This window comes from Leucoraja erinacea, chromosome 33, assembly GCF_028641065.1.
Source record: "Leucoraja erinacea ecotype New England chromosome 33, Leri_hhj_1, whole genome shotgun sequence".
Taxonomy (NCBI): Eukaryota; Metazoa; Chordata; class Chondrichthyes; order Rajiformes; family Rajidae; genus Leucoraja; species Leucoraja erinaceus.
The window spans coordinates 20,561,001-20,580,592 of record NC_073409.1 but is presented as its reverse complement, the minus strand read 5'-3'; the positions used below and the strand labels follow the sequence as shown (position 1 = coordinate 20,580,592).

At 45.5% G+C, this 19,592-nt stretch overlaps 1 protein-coding gene across 1 annotated transcript in view; it reads left to right on the top strand.

Annotated features, from left to right (window-relative positions):
- The window catches only part of kif7 (kinesin family member 7), a 49,439-nt gene that overhangs the window by 17,357 nt on the left and 12,490 nt on the right, over nt 1–19,592 (top strand). Inside the window, exons 6-14 of the mRNA XM_055661543.1 lie at nt 601–825; nt 3,123–3,313; nt 5,144–5,271; nt 9,143–9,337; nt 10,567–10,769; nt 11,863–12,060; nt 14,361–14,486; nt 17,977–18,153; nt 18,841–19,056. Coding sequence (XP_055517518.1) covers nt 601–825; nt 3,123–3,313; nt 5,144–5,271; nt 9,143–9,337; nt 10,567–10,769; nt 11,863–12,060; nt 14,361–14,486; nt 17,977–18,153; nt 18,841–19,056 — 1,659 coding nt within the window. The remainder of the gene's footprint in view (nt 1–600; nt 826–3,122; nt 3,314–5,143; nt 5,272–9,142; nt 9,338–10,566; nt 10,770–11,862; nt 12,061–14,360; nt 14,487–17,976; nt 18,154–18,840; nt 19,057–19,592) is intronic.

The following is a 19,592-nucleotide window of genomic DNA, read 5'->3' as shown; positions in this document are numbered from 1 at the left end:
TTGTGGGAGTAAACTGAAGATCTCAGAGAAAAGCCACACAGGTCACGGAGAGAATGTACGAATTCTGTACAGATAGTACTCATAGTCATGATCAAACCCGGGTCTCCGGCGTGTAAGGCAGGTAGAGTTACTGCTGCGCCACCATGCGTTTTCTCGCTTCCGGTTTATTTCTCCATCCCCTCCCCCACCATCTCTACTTTTAGTGCAAAGAACGGTTCTAACATAAAACGTCACATATTCTTTTTCTCTAGATAAGCTTTTATTGAGGCTAACCAGTCAGCAGAAAAACTATATATGATTACAATCAAGCCATCCACAGTGTACAGATACACTGTTAAGCTCGATCTGAATTTTCCCCGCAAGCTTTCATCCTGTTCATCCGTTCCTTTCTCCAGGACGCATTAGCTTCCCCTTACATGCATCTCGCCAACATAAGCTCTGACACCTTGCATATTCTGACCACTCTTTGGGCAAAGCAGTGAACTCCTTGTTGAATCCTGTACCCCTGGTGAAGTCACCACTTACCACGAAACATCGAGGAATATTTGGGAAGAGGTAGAGGCAGTGTTCATGTTTTATTTTTAATTATTTTCTGTTCAGAATGAAACATTGCTGGATCAGGAGGATCAGATTGTTGCTCTGCAGAGCAGACTGAAACTGGTGGAGGAGAGCCAGACAGTGGATGAGTTGCTGGAAAGCCTTCACCTTGCAGACCTAAGCTGCAGACCTCACACCGCCCCTGCAAACAACGCACATCCTGGCAGATCCAACGCAACACACTCCAAACGCCTTCTCAGCATTCAAGCCGGTCAAATTTCCAATAAGGTGCGTCTCAATTATCCATTGAGAAAACTATTGAATGTACTGACGACAAAGTGGTGCCACTGGTGGTGCTGCTGCCTCACAGCACCGCAGATCTGGGATCTATCCTGATCTCGGGTGCTATCTGTGTGGAGTTGGCACGTTCTCCCTGTGACTTGAGTGCTTTTCCTCCGGGTGCTCCGGTTTCCTCCCACATCCCAAAGACGTGCGGGCTGGTAGGTTAATTGACCTCTGTAAGTTCCCTCTGGTGCGTAAGGAGTGGATGAGAAAATGGGGTAACGTGGAACTCACAGAAACGGGTAGTGGATGATCGGCATGGATTGGGTGGGCGGAGAGGCTTGTTTCATGCCGTATCTTTCAAGCAATCAATTCACAGCCCTTTTGTCGCATGAAAAGGTGTGCGTACAAACCCTTTGAGAGTTTGAGTGTCAAATGATAACATGAGCTGACATTTTATAGGAATAGTACTTTGTTAGAAGTATTGCCCTTTAGATGAGACATTAAGTTCCTGCAGCTCTGCTAGAGAGGAGAAGGAAGTTGATATTTTGACAAGTACAAATAATCAGCAGAGAAAAATGACTCGATTATGTTACCGAGGCTTCTGCCAACTTGGGAGTAAATTAGTGACCATGTTTACTCCCCATGCACTGACACTTCAAAGCAATTCAGCGGTAATTAAAGACAGTGGTGTCGTCCATCTTAGTTATTTGCTTGGTAGGTTCACTTGCACCTCCTCCAACCTCATCTACTGTATCCGCTGTCCCAGGTGACACCAAGCGCGGGTTCGGCGATTGTTTTGCTGAACACCTCCGCTCAGTCCACCTCAGCCTACATGATCTCCCAGTTGCCAAACACTATAACTCCCCTTACCATTCCCACACTGAATTTTTCTGTCCCTGGCCTCCTCCATTGTCAGAGTAAGTCAAATGTAAATTGGAGGAACAGCACCTCATAAATTGTTTGGGCAGCGTACCAGTGGTATGAATATTGATTTCTCTAACTTCAAGTATCCCTTGCATCCCCTCTCACTCCGTCCCTCCCACATTCAAGTCGTTGTACTAGTTTCAAAGTCGTCTTGTGTGTAACCCGTTTTCACCTATCCCACAACTAACAATGGACTGGTTCCTTTATCATCGTTATTTTTTGCATAGTTTTCATTCATTTGTTCTATATCTCTCTACATCACCCTCTATAACTCTATTCCCTCTCCCCTGCCTCTCAGTCTGAAGAAGGGTCTCGACCCAAACCGTCCCCTATTCCTTTTCTCCAGAGATGCTGCCTGTCCCGCTGAGTTACTCCAGCTTTATGTGTCTACCTTCGGTCTCTACCAGCATCTGCAGTTAACTTCCTATAGAGTAGTTAGGGCTTGGTGATTTCTCTTATTTCAAGTAACTCCTGCATTCCCACCCACACCCCCCCCCCCCCCCCCCCCCCCCCCCCCCCCTCCTTTCTATCCCCTCCACCCGTTGTCCCACTAGTTCCACAGGTTTGCATTCTTATATCCCTCTGGTTAGCGCATCTTCCCCAGCCAACAGTGGGTCATTATAGGCTCCTTCCTTCCCATTGCCGCACCTGATTTGTTCTAGCCTTTCCTCCCCTCATGTTTCCACCAATCCCCCCCCCACCGATCTTTCAGTCTGAAGAAGAGTTCTGACTCGAAATGCCACCTATTCCTTTTCTCTGGAGATGCTGCCTGAATCGCTGTTACTCCAACATTTTGTTTCAATCGTCAGTCGTTGGAGCGTTCTGATTTCCTCCCCCACCTACTGCCACCCCAGCTGAGATGAGGTAATTGCATTCACATGGCTCTGTAACATATGAGGCTGAATGTTTACCCACTGAGTTGCGTTTGCTTGGCTGCTTGTGGAGGTTGCACAAAGTATGGGAAGCGTTCGTACAATAAGGCGGCCCAGTGGCGCAGCAGTAGAGTTGCTGCCTTACAGCGCCAGAGATCTGGGTTCGATCCTGACTACGGGTGCTTGTCTTTACGGAGTTTGTACGTTCTCTCTGTGACCCCGTGGGTTTTCTCCAGGATCTCGGGTCTCCTACCACCACACTCCAGCGACGTACAGGTTTGTAGGTTAATTGGCTTGACATGATTGTAGTGTGTGTAGGGTACTGTTAATGTGCGGGGATCGCTGGTCGACAGGGACTCGATGGGCCGAAGGGCCTCTTTCTGCACTGTATCTCTAAATTAAACTAAACAATGGTTCTGCTTTCTGCCACGGCAGGAGGTCAAAGTGTTAAGCCATTACATACTGTTATTTTTCATTTTGGTAATTTCCTTCGCTGCCTTTTAGACTGGTGCATCTTCCTTGGAGTATCCAGGTGTTGGATTTTGCGATCGCAGTCACTGTTTGCAAAGGAATCTGCCGGGTGAGTATTCTGTGCCTCACAGATACATCGCAGAGGACCTCAGTGAATCCACAGTGTCGCCATCTGATGAGGAGCCAGAGGATGCGGAGTTGTGCAGGAGTAAAGGGAAGAGCAGGTACGATATATCTCAACTGATATTCTCGGAACAGCTGTTTCCCGGTCACTCCCTCTTCTCCCCTCTCCCATCAGACAAGCTTCGGGGGAGAAAAAAACTCAAGATATGGAACCCGCTCAGTCTGAATAAGGGTCTCGACCCGAAACGTCACCCATTCCTTCTCTCCAGAAATGTAGCCTGTCCCGCTGATTTACTCCAGCATTTTGTGTCTATCTTCAGTGTAAAACTGTATCTGCAGTTCCTTCCTACACATCTTTTAATTAGGTTTAATGTAATGTACCCGAAGCTCTTCATTGCACTCAATACTTCAAACAAACTTGCTTGTCACTCACATCTTCCAATAAGATAGGTGGCCTCATTAAAAAAACTGCTTAGACACAAAATGCTGGAGTAACTCAGTGGGACAGGTAGCATCACGGGAAAGAAGGAATGGGTGATGTTTCGGGTCGAGACCCTTCTTCAAACCCGAAACATCACCAATTCCTTCTCCAGAGATACTGACTGTCCCGCGGAGTTACTCCAGCATTTTGTGTCTATCTTCAGTGTATAACCAGCATCTGCAGTTCCTTCCTACACATTGAGAAGCCTACTCTCAAGTGTCTTAATGCCCCTGTCCCACTTAGGCGATTTTTTAGGGGACTAGGCTGTCGCTACATGATCACCGGGGTGTCACCTGTATGGCCGTGAGTCGTCTCCTCAGTCGCCCAAAGAATCGTAACGTTTTTCTCGTCGCTGCTGGATTTTGAAATGTTCAAAACTTTTTGGCGACAGTTGTCTTGTCGTAGGTTGTAGCCGGTGCTGACTTTGGCAAATTCTATTGGCGACTACTTACTTCAACCGGCGACACGTACCGGCGACTGAATTGTCTTCATTTGTCGCTGACACGGTCATTACCTTGTCGTAACTTGTCGTGGGTGGACGTAGGTTGTCGTAGGTGTGGTCGTAGGTGGTAGATTGTTGTAGACATTGTCGTAGGGGGGGTCCAGTTGCCGGTTTTTCTGCGAACCTGATGTTATGACATTACTATAGGGGTTGACAAATCGGAGATCTGTATTACACAAGAGTTATTGCATTCAGGAAAAAAATGGACAAGATATTTAGGAATAATTGTTTAGGTTTGCAGGGCAGAGGATTTACATCATAACGGCAAGACTTTCATAGGATTGCACTTTTATTCAAACAGTACAGCACAGGAACAGGCCTACAATATCTGTACTGGATATGATGACAAATTAAATATTCCCTCTGACCCGGGTTCCATACCCAACTAAGGGTGCTGTCTGTACGGAGTTTGTACATTCTTCCCGTGACCTGCGTGGGTTTACTCCGAGATATTCAGTTTCCTCCAACACTACAAAGACGTACAGGTTTTTAGGTTAATTGGCTTGGTATAAATTTCAATTGTCCCAAGTGTGCGGGGATCGCTGGTCGGTGTGGAACCGATGGGCTGAAGGGCCTATTTCCGCATTGTATCTCTAAACTAAACATTCCAGGCACCCACCACCTTCAGTGTGTTTAACAAATAAACTTGCTCCATAAACTTTATTCCTCTGATTTTAAAGAATTGTTAATTCCTTAATTCCTTTGTTCCTCTGCCCTTTCATCTTCAACATTTCCACCCTGGGAAATAATTCTGACGGTCTACCCAATCTATTCATCTTGTATTTTTATAAACTTCTAAACAGATATTCATTTAACAAAGGTTAAAAATGAATGCAAGATGTAATGAATGAATTAATATCTTTACGTTGCCTGTAAAGGGCAATGGACATATTTGTAAAGATTTAGCAGTGTTCTGATATCCTGAGAATTATTATTTGTCCCTAACAGACGGCAGATCAATCTGACCTGGACGAAAAGGGACGTTCCTAGAATGAGCAGCATGGTGAACAGTAGAGGCAGCCTCGTCCAACAGCAACACAGTGACTCGAGCAGTCCTCCGGGTGAAATACTGAAGTGTAAGTATCTCTAGAGCTCTGGTTACTCATGGGCAGTTAGTGCTTCAATCAGCATTTCTTTGTTGCTATGTTAAATTCCAAACGTCTTACAACAAGGCTTCTCATGGAAGCTTCAGTCTCCGTCCAACCTGTGCCTCAATGGTGGTACACTCATGGAATGGTGGAGTTGCTGCCTCGTAACGTCACAGTCCCAGGTTCAGTCCTGATCTTGGGTGGTGTCTGTGTGGAGTTTGCACGTTCTCTCCCTTTGATGACATGGGTTTCCTCCGGGTGCTCCCACATCTCAAAGACATGCGGGTATGTAGGTTAATTGGCCCTCTTGTGGTGTGTAGGTCTCGAAACGAAAGAGAGGAGTCGGGTATTTTGAGAGGCACCTTTATTTGTGTTCCTCCCGGTTGTAGAGAAGTCCACACGAGAGAAAGATGGCACCCAAACCCCTGCCTTTAAACCTTCTGGTTAAGGGCCACCTCCGGACTGAACCACTCCCGTGCAGAGGGATTCGACAGTTAGGATGGCCCGACCCTTGGGAGCCGCCACACTCTGTAAATGATCCCTAGCGTGTGGTGGGATAACTAATGTGAAAGGGTGATCAATGGTCGGCGTGGACTCTGGGCCAAATCCATGATGTATCTCTAAAACGTCCTTCCTTTTCTTAAGCCGGGGTTTTCTCCCATTTACTGGTATTATAAAATACCAGTGCGTGGTTGTAGCCTGATATGTCATGATGGATAGTCCACGGAAAACTGCCTGAGAATTGGGAGAAAGTTCTTCAACTGCGTCAGCCAAAAATCTGTACCCTTGGTGTGCATCGATGGTTGGTAGACCTTAGGATTGAACTTATCCAGTGGTCAGTGGTGCCATATTAGGTGCACTATTTCTCAGTGACAGGAAATCAACAATCCTGACAATCCCACCACAGTACAACAAGTCAGGTTCCACATAAAGCAAACAAACTGTAAATGTGAGAAATCTGAACGAGCAACAGCACTAGACAGACACAGCAGGTCCGAGATTGTCTGTTGGAGAGAGAAGGAAGAGTTAATGCTTCACCTTGATGTTTAGTTTAGAGATACAGAGTGGAAACAGGCCCTTCGGCCCACTGAGTCCGCACCGACCAACTATGCCCACACACTAACACTATCCTACACACGAGACAATTTAGAATTTTATCAAGCCACTTCGCCTACAAACCTGAATGTCTTTAGAGTGTGGGAGGAAACCGGAGCACCCGGAGAAAACCCACACAGGTCATGTCAAAACAGAAAAAACGTACAAACTCTGTACAGACAGCACCTGTAGTCCGGATCGTACCCGGATCTCTGGCACTGTAATTCAGCAACTCTATCCTAAAGACAATGACTCAAGAGAAATGAATAAATGAAGCTATCCTTTGTCTAAGGCAGACTCCAAAAAACTGAAATTGAATTTTCTGTTGTTCAGTATTATCCCAGGCAGTAGAGATAGCTCTACTGATAGAGATCGAGTTTCTCCAGCATGTTTGTCTACCTTCGATCTTCCAGCATCTGCAGTTCCTTCTTAAACAGCAGAGATAGCTTCCACTTAAAAACAAATAAGATTATGGGCTGGAAATTATGGATACAAGCTATTTTACAAAAAAAAGACACAAAATGAGTGGGTCAGGCGACATCTCTGGAGAACAAGGACTGGTGACATTTCGGGTCAGGGCCCTTCTTCAGACTGAGCTAGAAATTGTTGTGTGATGCTTTGCTTTCCTCAGAGAGATTGATGTTCCAGAGCTGAATGAAATAATGTCCACTTCCATCTTACTTTGATGTTACATCTTAAACACATTCGTTACCCTTAAATACACTGGAATTTCCTCCAGGCTTCCCCTGGAAGCACCAGTCTCCATTCACCCCTTGCCTACCTCAATCACCGGTCATGTTTTAACCTTAATACCACGTGCTTGCAGCAAACCATCAACCCGATGGTGCATTTGGCCATCACCCTCCACCCATCACTGGCCTCAATCCTGTCTTCAAGATTTAGTTTCATTAATTGCCATGTGTGTATTGTCGGGTACAGTGGAAGGCTTTTGTTGCATGCTAACCAGTCAGCGTAAAGACAATACTTGAGTACAATCGAGCAATGCACAGTGTACAGATACATGATAAGGGAATATCATAAATAATATTTAGTGCAAGATAAAGCCAATAAACTGATCAAAAATAGTCCGAGGGTCTCTAATGAGGTAGATAATACCTCACGACTGCCTCTAGTTGTTGGTGGGGTGGTTCAGTTGCGTGATAACGGCTAGGAAGAAACTGTCCGTGAATCTGGTGGTGTGGATTTTCACACATGGGAGAGGGAAGTGTCCGGGTGTGCAATGCCTATTCAGTTGTCCGTGTAACCTTGGACTTCGGCACAGCTGAAGTTTGCAGTGGATGGAACGTGAATAGAAGTGAACCTGCAGAAAGTTATGATGTCGTGCGACTGCTGGCCTGGCCCGACTCAGTGGGAAACTTGCACTGACGGGATGTGCGGTAGAATTTCTAGGTGAATCTATTTCATAAAAGCCCTAAGTGTAGGAAAGGACTGCAGATGCTGGTTTAAATCTAAGGTAGACACAAAATGCTGGAGAAATAGATCAGTCTGAAGAAGGGTCTCGACACGAAATGTCATCCATTCCTTCTCTCCAGAGATGCTGCCTGTCGTGCCGAGTTACTCCACCATTTTGTGTCTACCTACTGCTTTAAAAAAATGTTTTAATCAATTGTTAATAAACTTGCTCAGTATGTTCCAGTCGGCCCAACTTGCCCATGCCAACTATGATGCTCATCTACACTACTTCCACATGCCCGTGGTTGGCCCATATCCCTCTAAACCTTTTCGATCCATGTACCAGTCAAAATGTCTTTTAAATGTCAATAGGCAATATTGGTGCAGGAGAAGGTCATTCAGCCCTTCGAGCCAGCACCGTCATTCAATGTGATCATGGGTGATCATCCCCAATCAGTACTCCATTCCTGCCTTCTCCGCAAATCCCCTGACTCCGCTATCTATCCAACTCTCTTGAAAGCATCCAGAGAATTGGCCTCCACTGCCCTCTGCAGAGAATTCCAAAGGTTCACAACCATCTGGGTGAAAAAGATTTTCCTCATCTCTGTTCTAAATGGCTTACCCCTTATTCTTAAACTGTGGCCCCTGGTTCTGGATTCCCCCAACATTGGGAACATCTTTCCTGCCTCTCCTAGCGTATCCAAACCTGTAATAATCTTATGTTTCAATAAGATCCCCCTCATCCTTCCAAATTCCAGAGTATACAAGCCCAGCCGCTCCATTCTATCAACATATGACAGTCCTGCCATCCCAGGAATTAATCTTGTGAACCTACGCTGCATGAGATTAATGTTGTTATAGTACCTGCCTCCACTATTTCCTCTGGCAGCTCGTTCCGTACACCCATTACCATCTGACTGTAAAAGTCCTTCTGTTCTGTTTAACTCTGGGTAAAAAGCACGGAAACAGGCCATCTCGGCCCTACAAGTCCGTGCCGAACAACTTTTTTTCCCCTTAGTCCCACCTGCCTGCACTCATACCATAACCCTCCATTCCCTTCTCATCCATATGCCTATCCAATTTATTTTTAAATGATACAATGAACCTGCCTCCACCACTTCCACTGGAAGCTCATTCCACACCACTACTACTCTCTGAGTAAAGAAGTTCCCCCTCATATTACCCCTAAACTTCTGTCCCTTAATTCTGAAGTCATGTCCTCTTGTTTGAATCTTCCCTATTCTCAAAGGGAAAAGCTTGTCCACATCAACTCTGTCTATCCCTCTCTATCCCTATCCTATTTATTCCCCTCGTGATTTTGCATCTTAAATTGTACTTTCCCATTCTACAGCTCCACACGGGATGGGAGACCACAACGAGGCCCACTGTCTTTCCTTTTCAAATGAATTCAGGGAAAGTTCTCCTGTGAGTCGTCCCAAGTTGGAGAATTCGGAGTGGAGACTTGTCCAAGCACAGCATAAGATGCGGGAACTAGCCATCAACATCCGTATGAAGGAGGAATTGATCAAAGAACTCGTCAAAACAGGTGCAGGGGGTTAACTCCGTATAGATTTATCAAACAGTTTTTTTGCATTGACCTTTTCCCATTATCAACAAAACGCACATGAGGTAATCCATCAACCTGATAATTCAATCTGTGTTTCTTCTGAAAATTTAAATAGCAGTCGATGAACAAAGATGGCAATATTCCAGGAGTCATATAATAAATCAATTGCTGTAATAAATTAATTAGTATATGTAATTAATCAATAGGATATTTGAATTGGTTTCCAATATGCACTGGCTTTAATAATATAATTTTTATCGCATTGAGTTATTTTCTTCATAATTTTGTCAGATGACATTTTTGTTAACAAAACATCATAAATGTTGCCCTATCACAAAGTAAAAGGTTACTGTACATCGCTCTGACTGCACTTGTTAACATATCAGGGCAAGACAGTTATCTCACTGCTTTTGTCATCATTTTAATGCAGCGATTGAAATTTCTCACATTCAAAATGAAAGATTTTTGCATTTTAACGTTATCAGTTTTATCGGTTGAATTGCGTTTGTGGCTTTAGCGAATTAATTAAATGCAAAAACATTTTTAAATATGTGGAGGAACTTCAACGCCTCTTCTAATTGCAGTTGACTCTTTGTGACTGAACATATTAAGATTTTAGAAACAAGAAACTGTTGCTGTTTTAAACAAACGCACACAAAATGACTCGGCAGGGCAAGCAGCATCTTTGGAGCACATGGATAAGTGATGTTTCGCTTTGGGACCCTTTTTCAGAACACGGTGGTGCAGCAGTAGAGTTGCTGCCTTACAGCGTCAGAGTGCCTGGGTTTGATCCTGACTACGGGTGCTGTTTGTACGGAGTTTGTATGTTCTCCCCTAAACCGTGTGGGTTTTTCCGGGGTGCTCCGGTTTCCTCCCACACTCCACAGGTTTGTAGGTTAATTGGTTTTGGTAAAAATATTAAATTGTCCCTAGTGTGTAGGATAGTGCTAGTGTACAGGTGATCGCTGGTCGGCGTGGGCCGGAGCACATGTTCTGTGCTGTGTCTAAACTAAGGGTCCCAACCCGAAACGTCACCTATCCATGTTCTCCAGGGATGCTGCCTGAACCGCTGAGTTACTCTAACACTTTGTGTCCTTTTTTTATTATTAAGCTGATGTCTGGATTTAGAAATTGTAAATGTCTTGTACTGTAAGTAATCCCATAAACTTTCAGTTAAACCAGTTTTTTTTACTTGCTTGAACGGCCAGGAAGAGATGCCCAGGTGATGAACAAGCAGTACTCTCGGAAGATACGGGAGCTGGAACAAGAGGCGGAGCAGGAGAGGGCAGAGCTGAGAGAGGCTCAGAGGCAGCTGCGGGATCTGGAGGAGAAGGGACCCAGGGACCTGATGGAGAGGACCAAGCTCCAGGAGTACCATAAAAAAGTTGTGGCAGCTCAGAGCAAAGTGCAGGTGTGTGAGGTGATGAGTTTGCTAACTTAACTCCCTTCGAATGAGGTGGTCGTATCGCACACTGCAGATGCCATGTACAAGAGCAGGCTCCAATTCTGCAGTCGATGTGACAAAGGGCCTGGCCCACTTGGGCGTCATTTGCGCGTCACGCAGATGGCCCGCGAAGATTTCATACATCCCAAATTCCTGGGGAGCCGCGCGCGACCACGCATCTCTGCCTACCACGCCACGCACCATGCGCGCGTAATGCACACCATGCAGGCATCACGTGCACGACACGTAAATGATGTCGCGTAAATTACACGCAAATGACACCCACGTGGGACAGGCCCTTAACACAAACTCAAATTCAATGGCGAATTGAACATTTGTCAACAAAGACTGGCCACTTTGGTGAAGTACCAGAAGGTACTGTAGCCTGCTGCAGACCCAGCATAGAGGGGAAAGAAAGTTTCCTTCAGCATTCCTAGGGTGGCATTGTAGCGCAGCAGTTGAGTTCAAACCTGACCTCCAGTGCTTGACTGTACGAAGTTGTATGTTCTCCCTGTGACTGCGTGCTTTTCCCCGGGTGCTCCAGATTCCTCTAACACTTCAAAGATGTGGAGGTTTGTAGACTTATTTGCTTCTGTAAATTATTGCGAGTGTGTAGGATAGTGTTAGTGTACGGGGATCGCTGGTCGGCGCGGACTCAGTGGGCCGAAGGGCCTGTATCTGAACTAAACTAAACTAAACTAAACGGAAACCAATAGAGGGGAAGGTAAATTTCCATCGGCATTTAGGATCTGCCTCAGAGGGCGGTGGAGGCAGGTTCTCTGGATGCTTTCAAGAGAGAACTAGATAGGGCTCTTAAAAATAGCGGAGTCAGGGGACATGGGGAGAAGGCAGGAACGGGGTACTGATTGGGGATGATCAGCCATGATCACATTGAATGGCAGTGCTGGCTCGAAGGGCCAAATGACCTACTCCTGCACCCACTGTCTATTGTCTATACTCACTGTCATACAGTTCAATTTCCTGCTTCAAAAGGTAAACACTGAATGATTTTATTTTGTACGCAAGCTGCAGCTAATCTTGGCCTTCATCTTGTTGCCAGGCGCTGAGTCAGAAGAAGCGGGACACAGAGCGGCTTGTGTCACTCTCGTCACAGAGTGAACGTCGCATCCACGAGATGGAGAGAAACGTGCAGCTGATGAAGCAGCAACAGGCGCTCCTGCAGAAGAAATTGAAAGAGGAAATGCACCAGAAAAGACGATTTGAAACGGAGATGCACAGAGGAAAACATCGCGTGCAGGTGCACCTTGGTGTTTAGTTTAGAGACGAAGCATAAAAATTAGGTGAAAGTGCTGGGGTAATTCAGCGGGACAGGCAGCATCTCCGGAGAGAAGGAATGGGTGACGTTTCGGGTTGAGAACCTTCTTCACCCGAAACGTCACCCATTAACAGTCTGAAGAAGGGTCTCAATCCGGAATGTCACCCATTCCTCTCCAGAGATTCTGCCCGTCCGCAGAGTTGCTCCAGCATTATGTGTGGAGTAAACCAGCATCTGCAGTTCCTTCCTACACATAAAAACAGGCCCTTTGGCCCACCAAGTCCATGCCGACCCATTCACACTGGTTGTTTGTTATCCCACTTTCGAGTCCATTCCCTACACACTAGGGGACAATTTACAGAGGCCAATTAAACTGCAAACCCAAATGTCATTGGGATGTTGGCGAAAACCCATGTGGTTACAGGAAGAATGTGTAAATTCTACGCAGACAGCACCCAAGACCAGGATTAAACCCGGCTCTCTGGTGCTGTGAGACATCAATCATAATCACAATCATACTTTATTAGCCAAGTATGTTTTGCAATATACGAGGAATTTGATTTGCCATAGTCATACTATTAAAAAGCAACAAAACACACAAAATACATTTTAACATGAACATCCACCACAGTGACTCCTCCACATTCCTCACTGTGATGAAAGGTGAAAAAAAGTTCAATCTTTTCCCTTCTTTGTTCACCCGTGGTCGGGGGCCTCGAGCCATCCGTTGGCGGGACGGTCTTGGCTCCTGTAGCCGACGGCGTTCGGGCCCTCTGCGTTCAGGGCGATCATCTCTACACTCTGCCTTCCTATCTGTGAGGACACAAAGTAGTATATATTGGATTTTCACCCGTTATCTTGAGCAGCCTTCATTGTTTCCTTGTAGTTGAAGGATCAAACACAAGATATCAGGTTTGTTTAGTTTAGAGATACAGTGTGGAAACTGGCCCTTCGGCCCACAGAGTACAGGCCGACCAACAATCCCCACATACTAGTTAGTGCTCTCCTACACACTAGGGTCAATTTTACCGAAGCCAATTGATCTACAAACCTGCACGTCTTTGGAGTGTGGGAGGAAACCAGAGCACCTGGAGAAAACCCACGTGGCCACAGGGATAACGTATAAACTCCGTACAGACAGCACCCAAAGTCAGAATCAAACTCATGTCTCTGGTGCTTTAAGGCAGTAATTCTACTGCTGTGCTATCGAGGCCACCATTTCAACAGTTATTGAAAGATTTGTTTCCTTGGATTGGGAACTCTTTAATCAGCATGAAGAGCACCTGAAAAGCTGCTCCAAGCCAAGAGCTGAATGTTTATACAGCTGTACCCCCGGAATAGAGCAGCTTTTCAGCCCGTAGGGTCTCCATTTGGGAAGTGTACAGAACCACCTTACAATGCCTTCACCTCCGCAGCAAGCACTGAGAAGGAGTGCCAGACAGGGAGGGATGTGCTGGCCATGAATTTCCAGTCCACCACCCAGTCACTCACTTTCCCCATCAACTCTGACATGAGGGTCCTAGGACAGTACAGTACAACCCTTCATTCCATGCCTGTTCATGTGTCCGTCTAAATGCTTCTTAAAGTTGCTATTGTATCAGGTCTCCCCTCAGTCTCCTACTAGATGACAGGTACAGGATACTGAGTTGGATGATCGGCCATGATCATATTGAATGGCGGTGCAGGCTTAAAGGGCCAAATGGCCTACTGCTGCACCTATTTTCTATGTTTCTATATTTAAGAAAGAACTGCAGATGCTAGAAAAATCGAAGGTAGTGTAGAGGCACCAAACATCGTGAATAAACGGTTTCATGCACGTTTAGTCCTCAAACACAATAGGTGATGTTTCGGGTCGACACCCTTCTTCAGACTAATGTTCGTCCCACATCAGTCTGAAGAAGGGTCTCGACCCGAAACGTCACCTCTTCCTTTGCTCCATAGATGCTGCCTCACCCGCTGAGTTTCTCCAGCATTTTTGTCTAACTATGATTACATATTCTGTTTTGCTGCTGTGGCAAAATGATAATAGATATCCAAGTTCAGAAAGCAGGGGTTGGAGAAACAGAAAAGTACAGAGAGAGGATTGGGGAATGACACAAAGAAGCTGGCGTAACTCAGTGGGTCAGACAGCATCTCTGGAGAAAAGGAATAGGTCTTGCGTCGAGACCCCACTTCAGACTGTGTGACATTTCAGACAAAATGTAATATGTTGTAGAGATGGCGTCCATGATAACAAGACGAGGAAATAATGGAGCGCTAATCTTTCTGTCTCCTGTGTGCAGGAACTTGAAATAAAACATGAACAGCAACAAAAGATTCTTAAGATTAAAACGGAAGAGATTGCAGCCTTCCAAAGGAAGAGGCGAAGTGGCAGTAATGGATCTGTAATCAGCCTTGAAGAGCAGCAGGTAAGATGGATGAGAGCAAGAACAGTTCAGTCGTTTGGATCTGAACCAAAATTTTTCTGTTGTTTCTAGACACAAAATGCTGGAGTAACTCAGCGGGTGAGGCAGCATCTATGGAGAGAAGGAAAGGGTGACGTTTCGGGTCGAGACCCGAAACGTCCCCATTCCTTCTCCCCATAGATGCTGCCTCAACGGCTGAATTACTCCAGCATTTTGTGTCTACCGTTGATTTTATTCAGCATCTGCAGTTCTTTCTTACACATTTTTCCGATGTTTATTTGATTTCCTTTTCATCTTCCTACCATGGTCCTCCAATGCTGGAAATGGAGGTCCTTCCTGAAGTTCTGCACGGATCATTAAATATTTACAGGTCGGGCAGCATCATTGGAGAAAAGGAAGAGGTGATGTTTCGGGTTGAGACCCTTCTTCAGAGTCAGGGGAGAGGGAACCTAGAGGTACAAAAAGGTATAGAACATGCCTCTAGTTTCCATACCTCAAGTTTCTGTAACCCTGACTCAGTCTGAAGAAGGGTCTCGACCCGAAACGCTACCTATTCCTTTTTTCCAGAGATGTTGCCTGACCCGATGAATTACTCCAGCTTTTTGCGTCTATCTTCGGTGTCAACCAGCATTTGCTGCGGCACGGTGGCACAGCGGTAGAGTTGCTGCCTCACAAACCCAGAGACCCAGGTTCGATCCTGACTACGGGTGCTGTCTGTACGGAGTTTGGATGTTCTTCCCGTGAACACGTGGGTTTTCTCCGGGTGCTCCATTTTCCTCCCACACTCCAAAGATGTACAGGTTTGCAGGTTAACTGGCTTCAATAAGATGGTAGATTGTCCCTAGTTTGTAGGAAAATGCTAGTACGAATTTGCGTTGTTAAATACAGATTTTATTTTTTAAAAACGACCATGGATAATCGTTACAACGAGTCACCTCTTCACCTGCCATGTTGCAGCAAAATCGCCTTGGAATTTTACATTTTTAAAAAGCTCGGGTTTAATGAGTAGTGCAGAAAGATTGGAGTCGCTTATCACTTGATTGAACTGAGACGAAAACAGTTTGTTAACTACCACTGTTAGCACTTGTTAACAGCAAGTAGTTAACACGTAGTTATACAATGTGTCACCAATACATCGATCTGCATTCCTTTGAATAAAATTAACGGGAGAATTTCTTAAAACTTACTGCCATTAAGGGCTCCGGACCGCGAGCACAGGCTTCTTCCTGGTGTGCAAGCACAGTCATTCACCCACGTTATTTTAAGAAGCAACTGCAAATGCTGGAACAATCGAAGGTAGACAAAAATTCTGGAGAAACTCAGCGGGTGAGGCAGCATCATCTGCAATCAATTTGTACCCGTCATTTAGGGATGTTATCTGAATTTTTTTTAAAAATATATTTATGTGTGTTGTTTTCTCTCTCTCCTTCAAGGCTAGTTCTTCGGTTTGCCTTTATTTGCTTCAGTTTTATTTAGTGTTATTTATCACGTTGTGGTTGTAGCTTTTGAACGATTTAAACTATCGGATTTTTAAAATTCATATCAATTTATAGCATTGCCCGAGCGCCAAATCCCTTCAGCTGTACCTCCAACTGAAGCTACGGTGGATTAGTAGACCTTGAAGAGGTATTGACACTTTGTTTTTATGTAGAGGGGTAATAGAGAAGGGCTCTGGACCACAAGCTCACTGACTGAATGATACAGATGTCCTGACTGAAAATCACATCCTTCCGATCAATTATTTTAGGATAAACCTTTCTAGAGAACATGCTACTTTTTGCTTTGCCCATTTTCAAAATATAGAATTTTGAATTTGGCTTTTGATTGGTACAAGGAGACTACAAAGCTCTTACTATCTAATTTTTTTTTTTACACACTGTAACTTTCTACATTTCTACTTTTGGGTATGTATGTGGCAATTATGGCTCATGGAATTTTCTCCCACACTACTAATTATATTCGTAACAACATATTTAAATACGTGTAATTTTCGATCTTTCCCAACCCCTTAAAAAATGCCTGAAGAAGGAACCCGACCCTAAACGTCACCTAGCCATTCCCTCCATAGATAGACACAAAATGCTGGAGTAACTCAGCGGGTCAGGCAGCATCTCTGGAGAGAAGGAATAGATGACGTTTTGGGTCGAGACCCTTCTTCGGACCCTCCATAGATCCAGCCTGACCTGCTGAGTTCTCCAACACTTTATGTTTTGCTCTTAAAATAAATCCGTGGTCCGCTGAAGAAACAACACGATAGACCACTCTGGAAGTGCAAGTTTTGCTGTACACATCATACTGTAGAACACACCATAATACACCCTGAGTGAATTAATGGGGTTAGATTATTATTTTTTTAAATCTGTTGTCTAGAATTAATCGATACACACCCTATGTACCTTATATCAGATTTAAATCGGAATTCCGATTTTTTTGTTTACCTATTTGTCAATTTTTTGTGCCCGATTATTTGGCGGCCAATCAACCGCTGTCTCTAAGGGGGTTGCGTCCAATCACCAACCAGCTTGCCTTAAAATTCCCGTCCAATCAACAAATCGGTCTCCTCCCGTCCAATCAGCCGCTGCCTCCAAGAGCATTGTGTCCAATCACATAATGCGCTGTTCACTCGACAGCCAATCAGATGCAATCTCCGAGGGGCGTTGCGACTAATCACCTACCAACCTCCCTTACATAGAGAGCGAGATGCAAGAAAGCAGCTATGACATATACACAATAAACTATTACAAATACGCAATAAACAAGTTATACATTCTTGTACTCTGACATGGGTATGACCGCACACGGCAAAATGGCACCGCGTAAAAATACTGATTTCCTCAGCAAAATACTGATTTTCAGGTACTAGAATACTGAAATGGTCTGACAGAACTAGGCAGCTCTGTATGTACCTTCCTGCAAACACATCACCTAGAGGAATGGGGATCAAGGTTTTAAGCACTGGTAAAGTGCAGTGAAATGCTTTATTTTACATACAACCTAGGAAGTACAGAAGTGTTGCCACGCATCTGGCACTGACAAAGTTAGAAAGTACCGAACAGTCCTATCTACTGCCTGCCGTTGGACATTGCAGCAGGCCTCCCCCTGCAGGTCTCCCCCTCAGCCCCCTTCGTCCCCCTCCCTTCTCGGCGAACCCCCCTCCCCACTGGATCCTCTCGGCACCACATTGTTCTTGGCGGTCACTCCTTGCTCTCAGCAGCGCGGTTCCCGTTGACGTCGGTGTCTCGGGTTCGATTTGGAGTCCGCGGTGGGCGAACCAGGCTCGCCGGCAGATCTTCCGTTGTCGGTCCGTGGCGGGCAATCTGGTCCAAGGTCTGCGGCGATCGTGTCCTCCGCGGCGTTGAGCCATGCTTGTTTGCCGGCAAACTCCCGGCACGTGGCAAAAGACCTAAAGAATTTCTGACCGCTTTTATTTTAAAGAGTGCGGCTTGTTGTGGCTGTCTTGTTCTGACATGAGTATCAACTGATTATTTTGTAGAAAATCGAAGAGCAGAAAAGGTGGTTAGACATGGAGATTGAGAAGGTTCTGGAACAACGAAAGGCACTTGATGACCTGGAGGAGGAGCTGAACAAACGAGAGACCATTGTGGAGAAGAAAGAAGCCTTGCTCCAGGAGAAGAATGGTCTGGAGAGCAAGCGTCTGCGATCCAGTCAGGTAACAAGGCTATAATCTAGTCACGCAAGACAGTGTTCCGTGGGAAAGAAGCTGATGGATGATAGAATAAGGGTGAATTTAAGATGTAGATTAGTGTACCCAGGTCAAGATCAGTGGCCACACCCGGCCCAGGCACCACATTTTCAGGGGGATATCCGGTGGGATATTTCAGGTGCGCTCTTGTAATTTTCTCCAGATTAAAGGAGGTGCCGGACCATTAGTTGCCGGAAAATCAGTGGCGAACCTTGACTACTTTGATAAAGTTCCTGTAATATATTTCATCCAGAGAGCAGTGTAATGGAGCTGCAGTAGAACTCAAGGGGTGGTGCAGTTAGTAGAGCAGCTACCTCAAAACGCCGGAGACCCGGGTTCGATCCTGACCTTGGCTGCTGTCTGTGTGGAGTTTGCAAGTTCTCCCTGCGACCATGTGGGCTTCCTCCACGTGCTCTGGTTTCCTCCCACGTCCCTCAGATGTGCGGGTTTGCAGATTAATTGGCCTCTGTAAATTGCCCCCAGTGTGTAGGGAGTGGAACGAGTGATCGATGGTCACCGTGGTCGTGTGGGCCAAAAAGTTAATTGCTGTATCTTTCAATCAATCAAGCAATGAATAATTGAAAAGGGAGATTGTTGTTTCGTCTCATTCTAACTTTCCACTGTATTGCTCAATGTGTTTCTCCCGTTCCTCAGGCCCTGAGCAATGACATTGTGAGAGTGTCAAGCCGCATTGAATCTCTGGAGAAGGAGCTGTCTGAGAAGAATGGGCAACTGCGCGATGGCAGTGCCAATGACCAGCAGGAGGTCCGCCAGGAGATCTCCAACCTGCGGCACGAGAAGGATCAGATGATGAAGCAGCGCACCGAGCTGGATGACAAGCTGCGGATGGGAAACCTGCTCTCAGCAGAGGTGCCCCACTTCTACTACATCCTCTACCTTCTGAGAGAATGGCCAGCACTGGGCCTCTACACACTGCAGTTGAGAAGGATGAGGGGGATCATCATTGAAACTTACCCAATAGTGAAAGGCTTGGATAGATGGATGTGGAGAGGATGTTTCCACCAGTGGGGCAGTCATAGCCTCAGAATTAAAGGACGTCCCTTTAGGAAGGAAATGAAGAGGAATTTCTTCAGTCAGAGGGTGGTGAATCTGTGGAATTCATTACCACAGAAGGCTATGGATGCCGTCAATGGATACTTTTAAGTCAGAGATAGATAAATAGATTATTGAGGATGTTGGGGGTTATTTGGGGAAGACAGGAGAATGGGGTTAGGAGGGAGAGATAGATCAGACATGATTGAATGGCGGAGTATATTTGATGGGTCTTATGGTCGAATTCTACTCCTATCATTTATGACCTTATATCAGACAAATGGCTACATTGTGCTAGCCAACTATTCTCTTCAGGTCCATTTATTGCAGTTGAGTGCAGAGAGTCCATGACA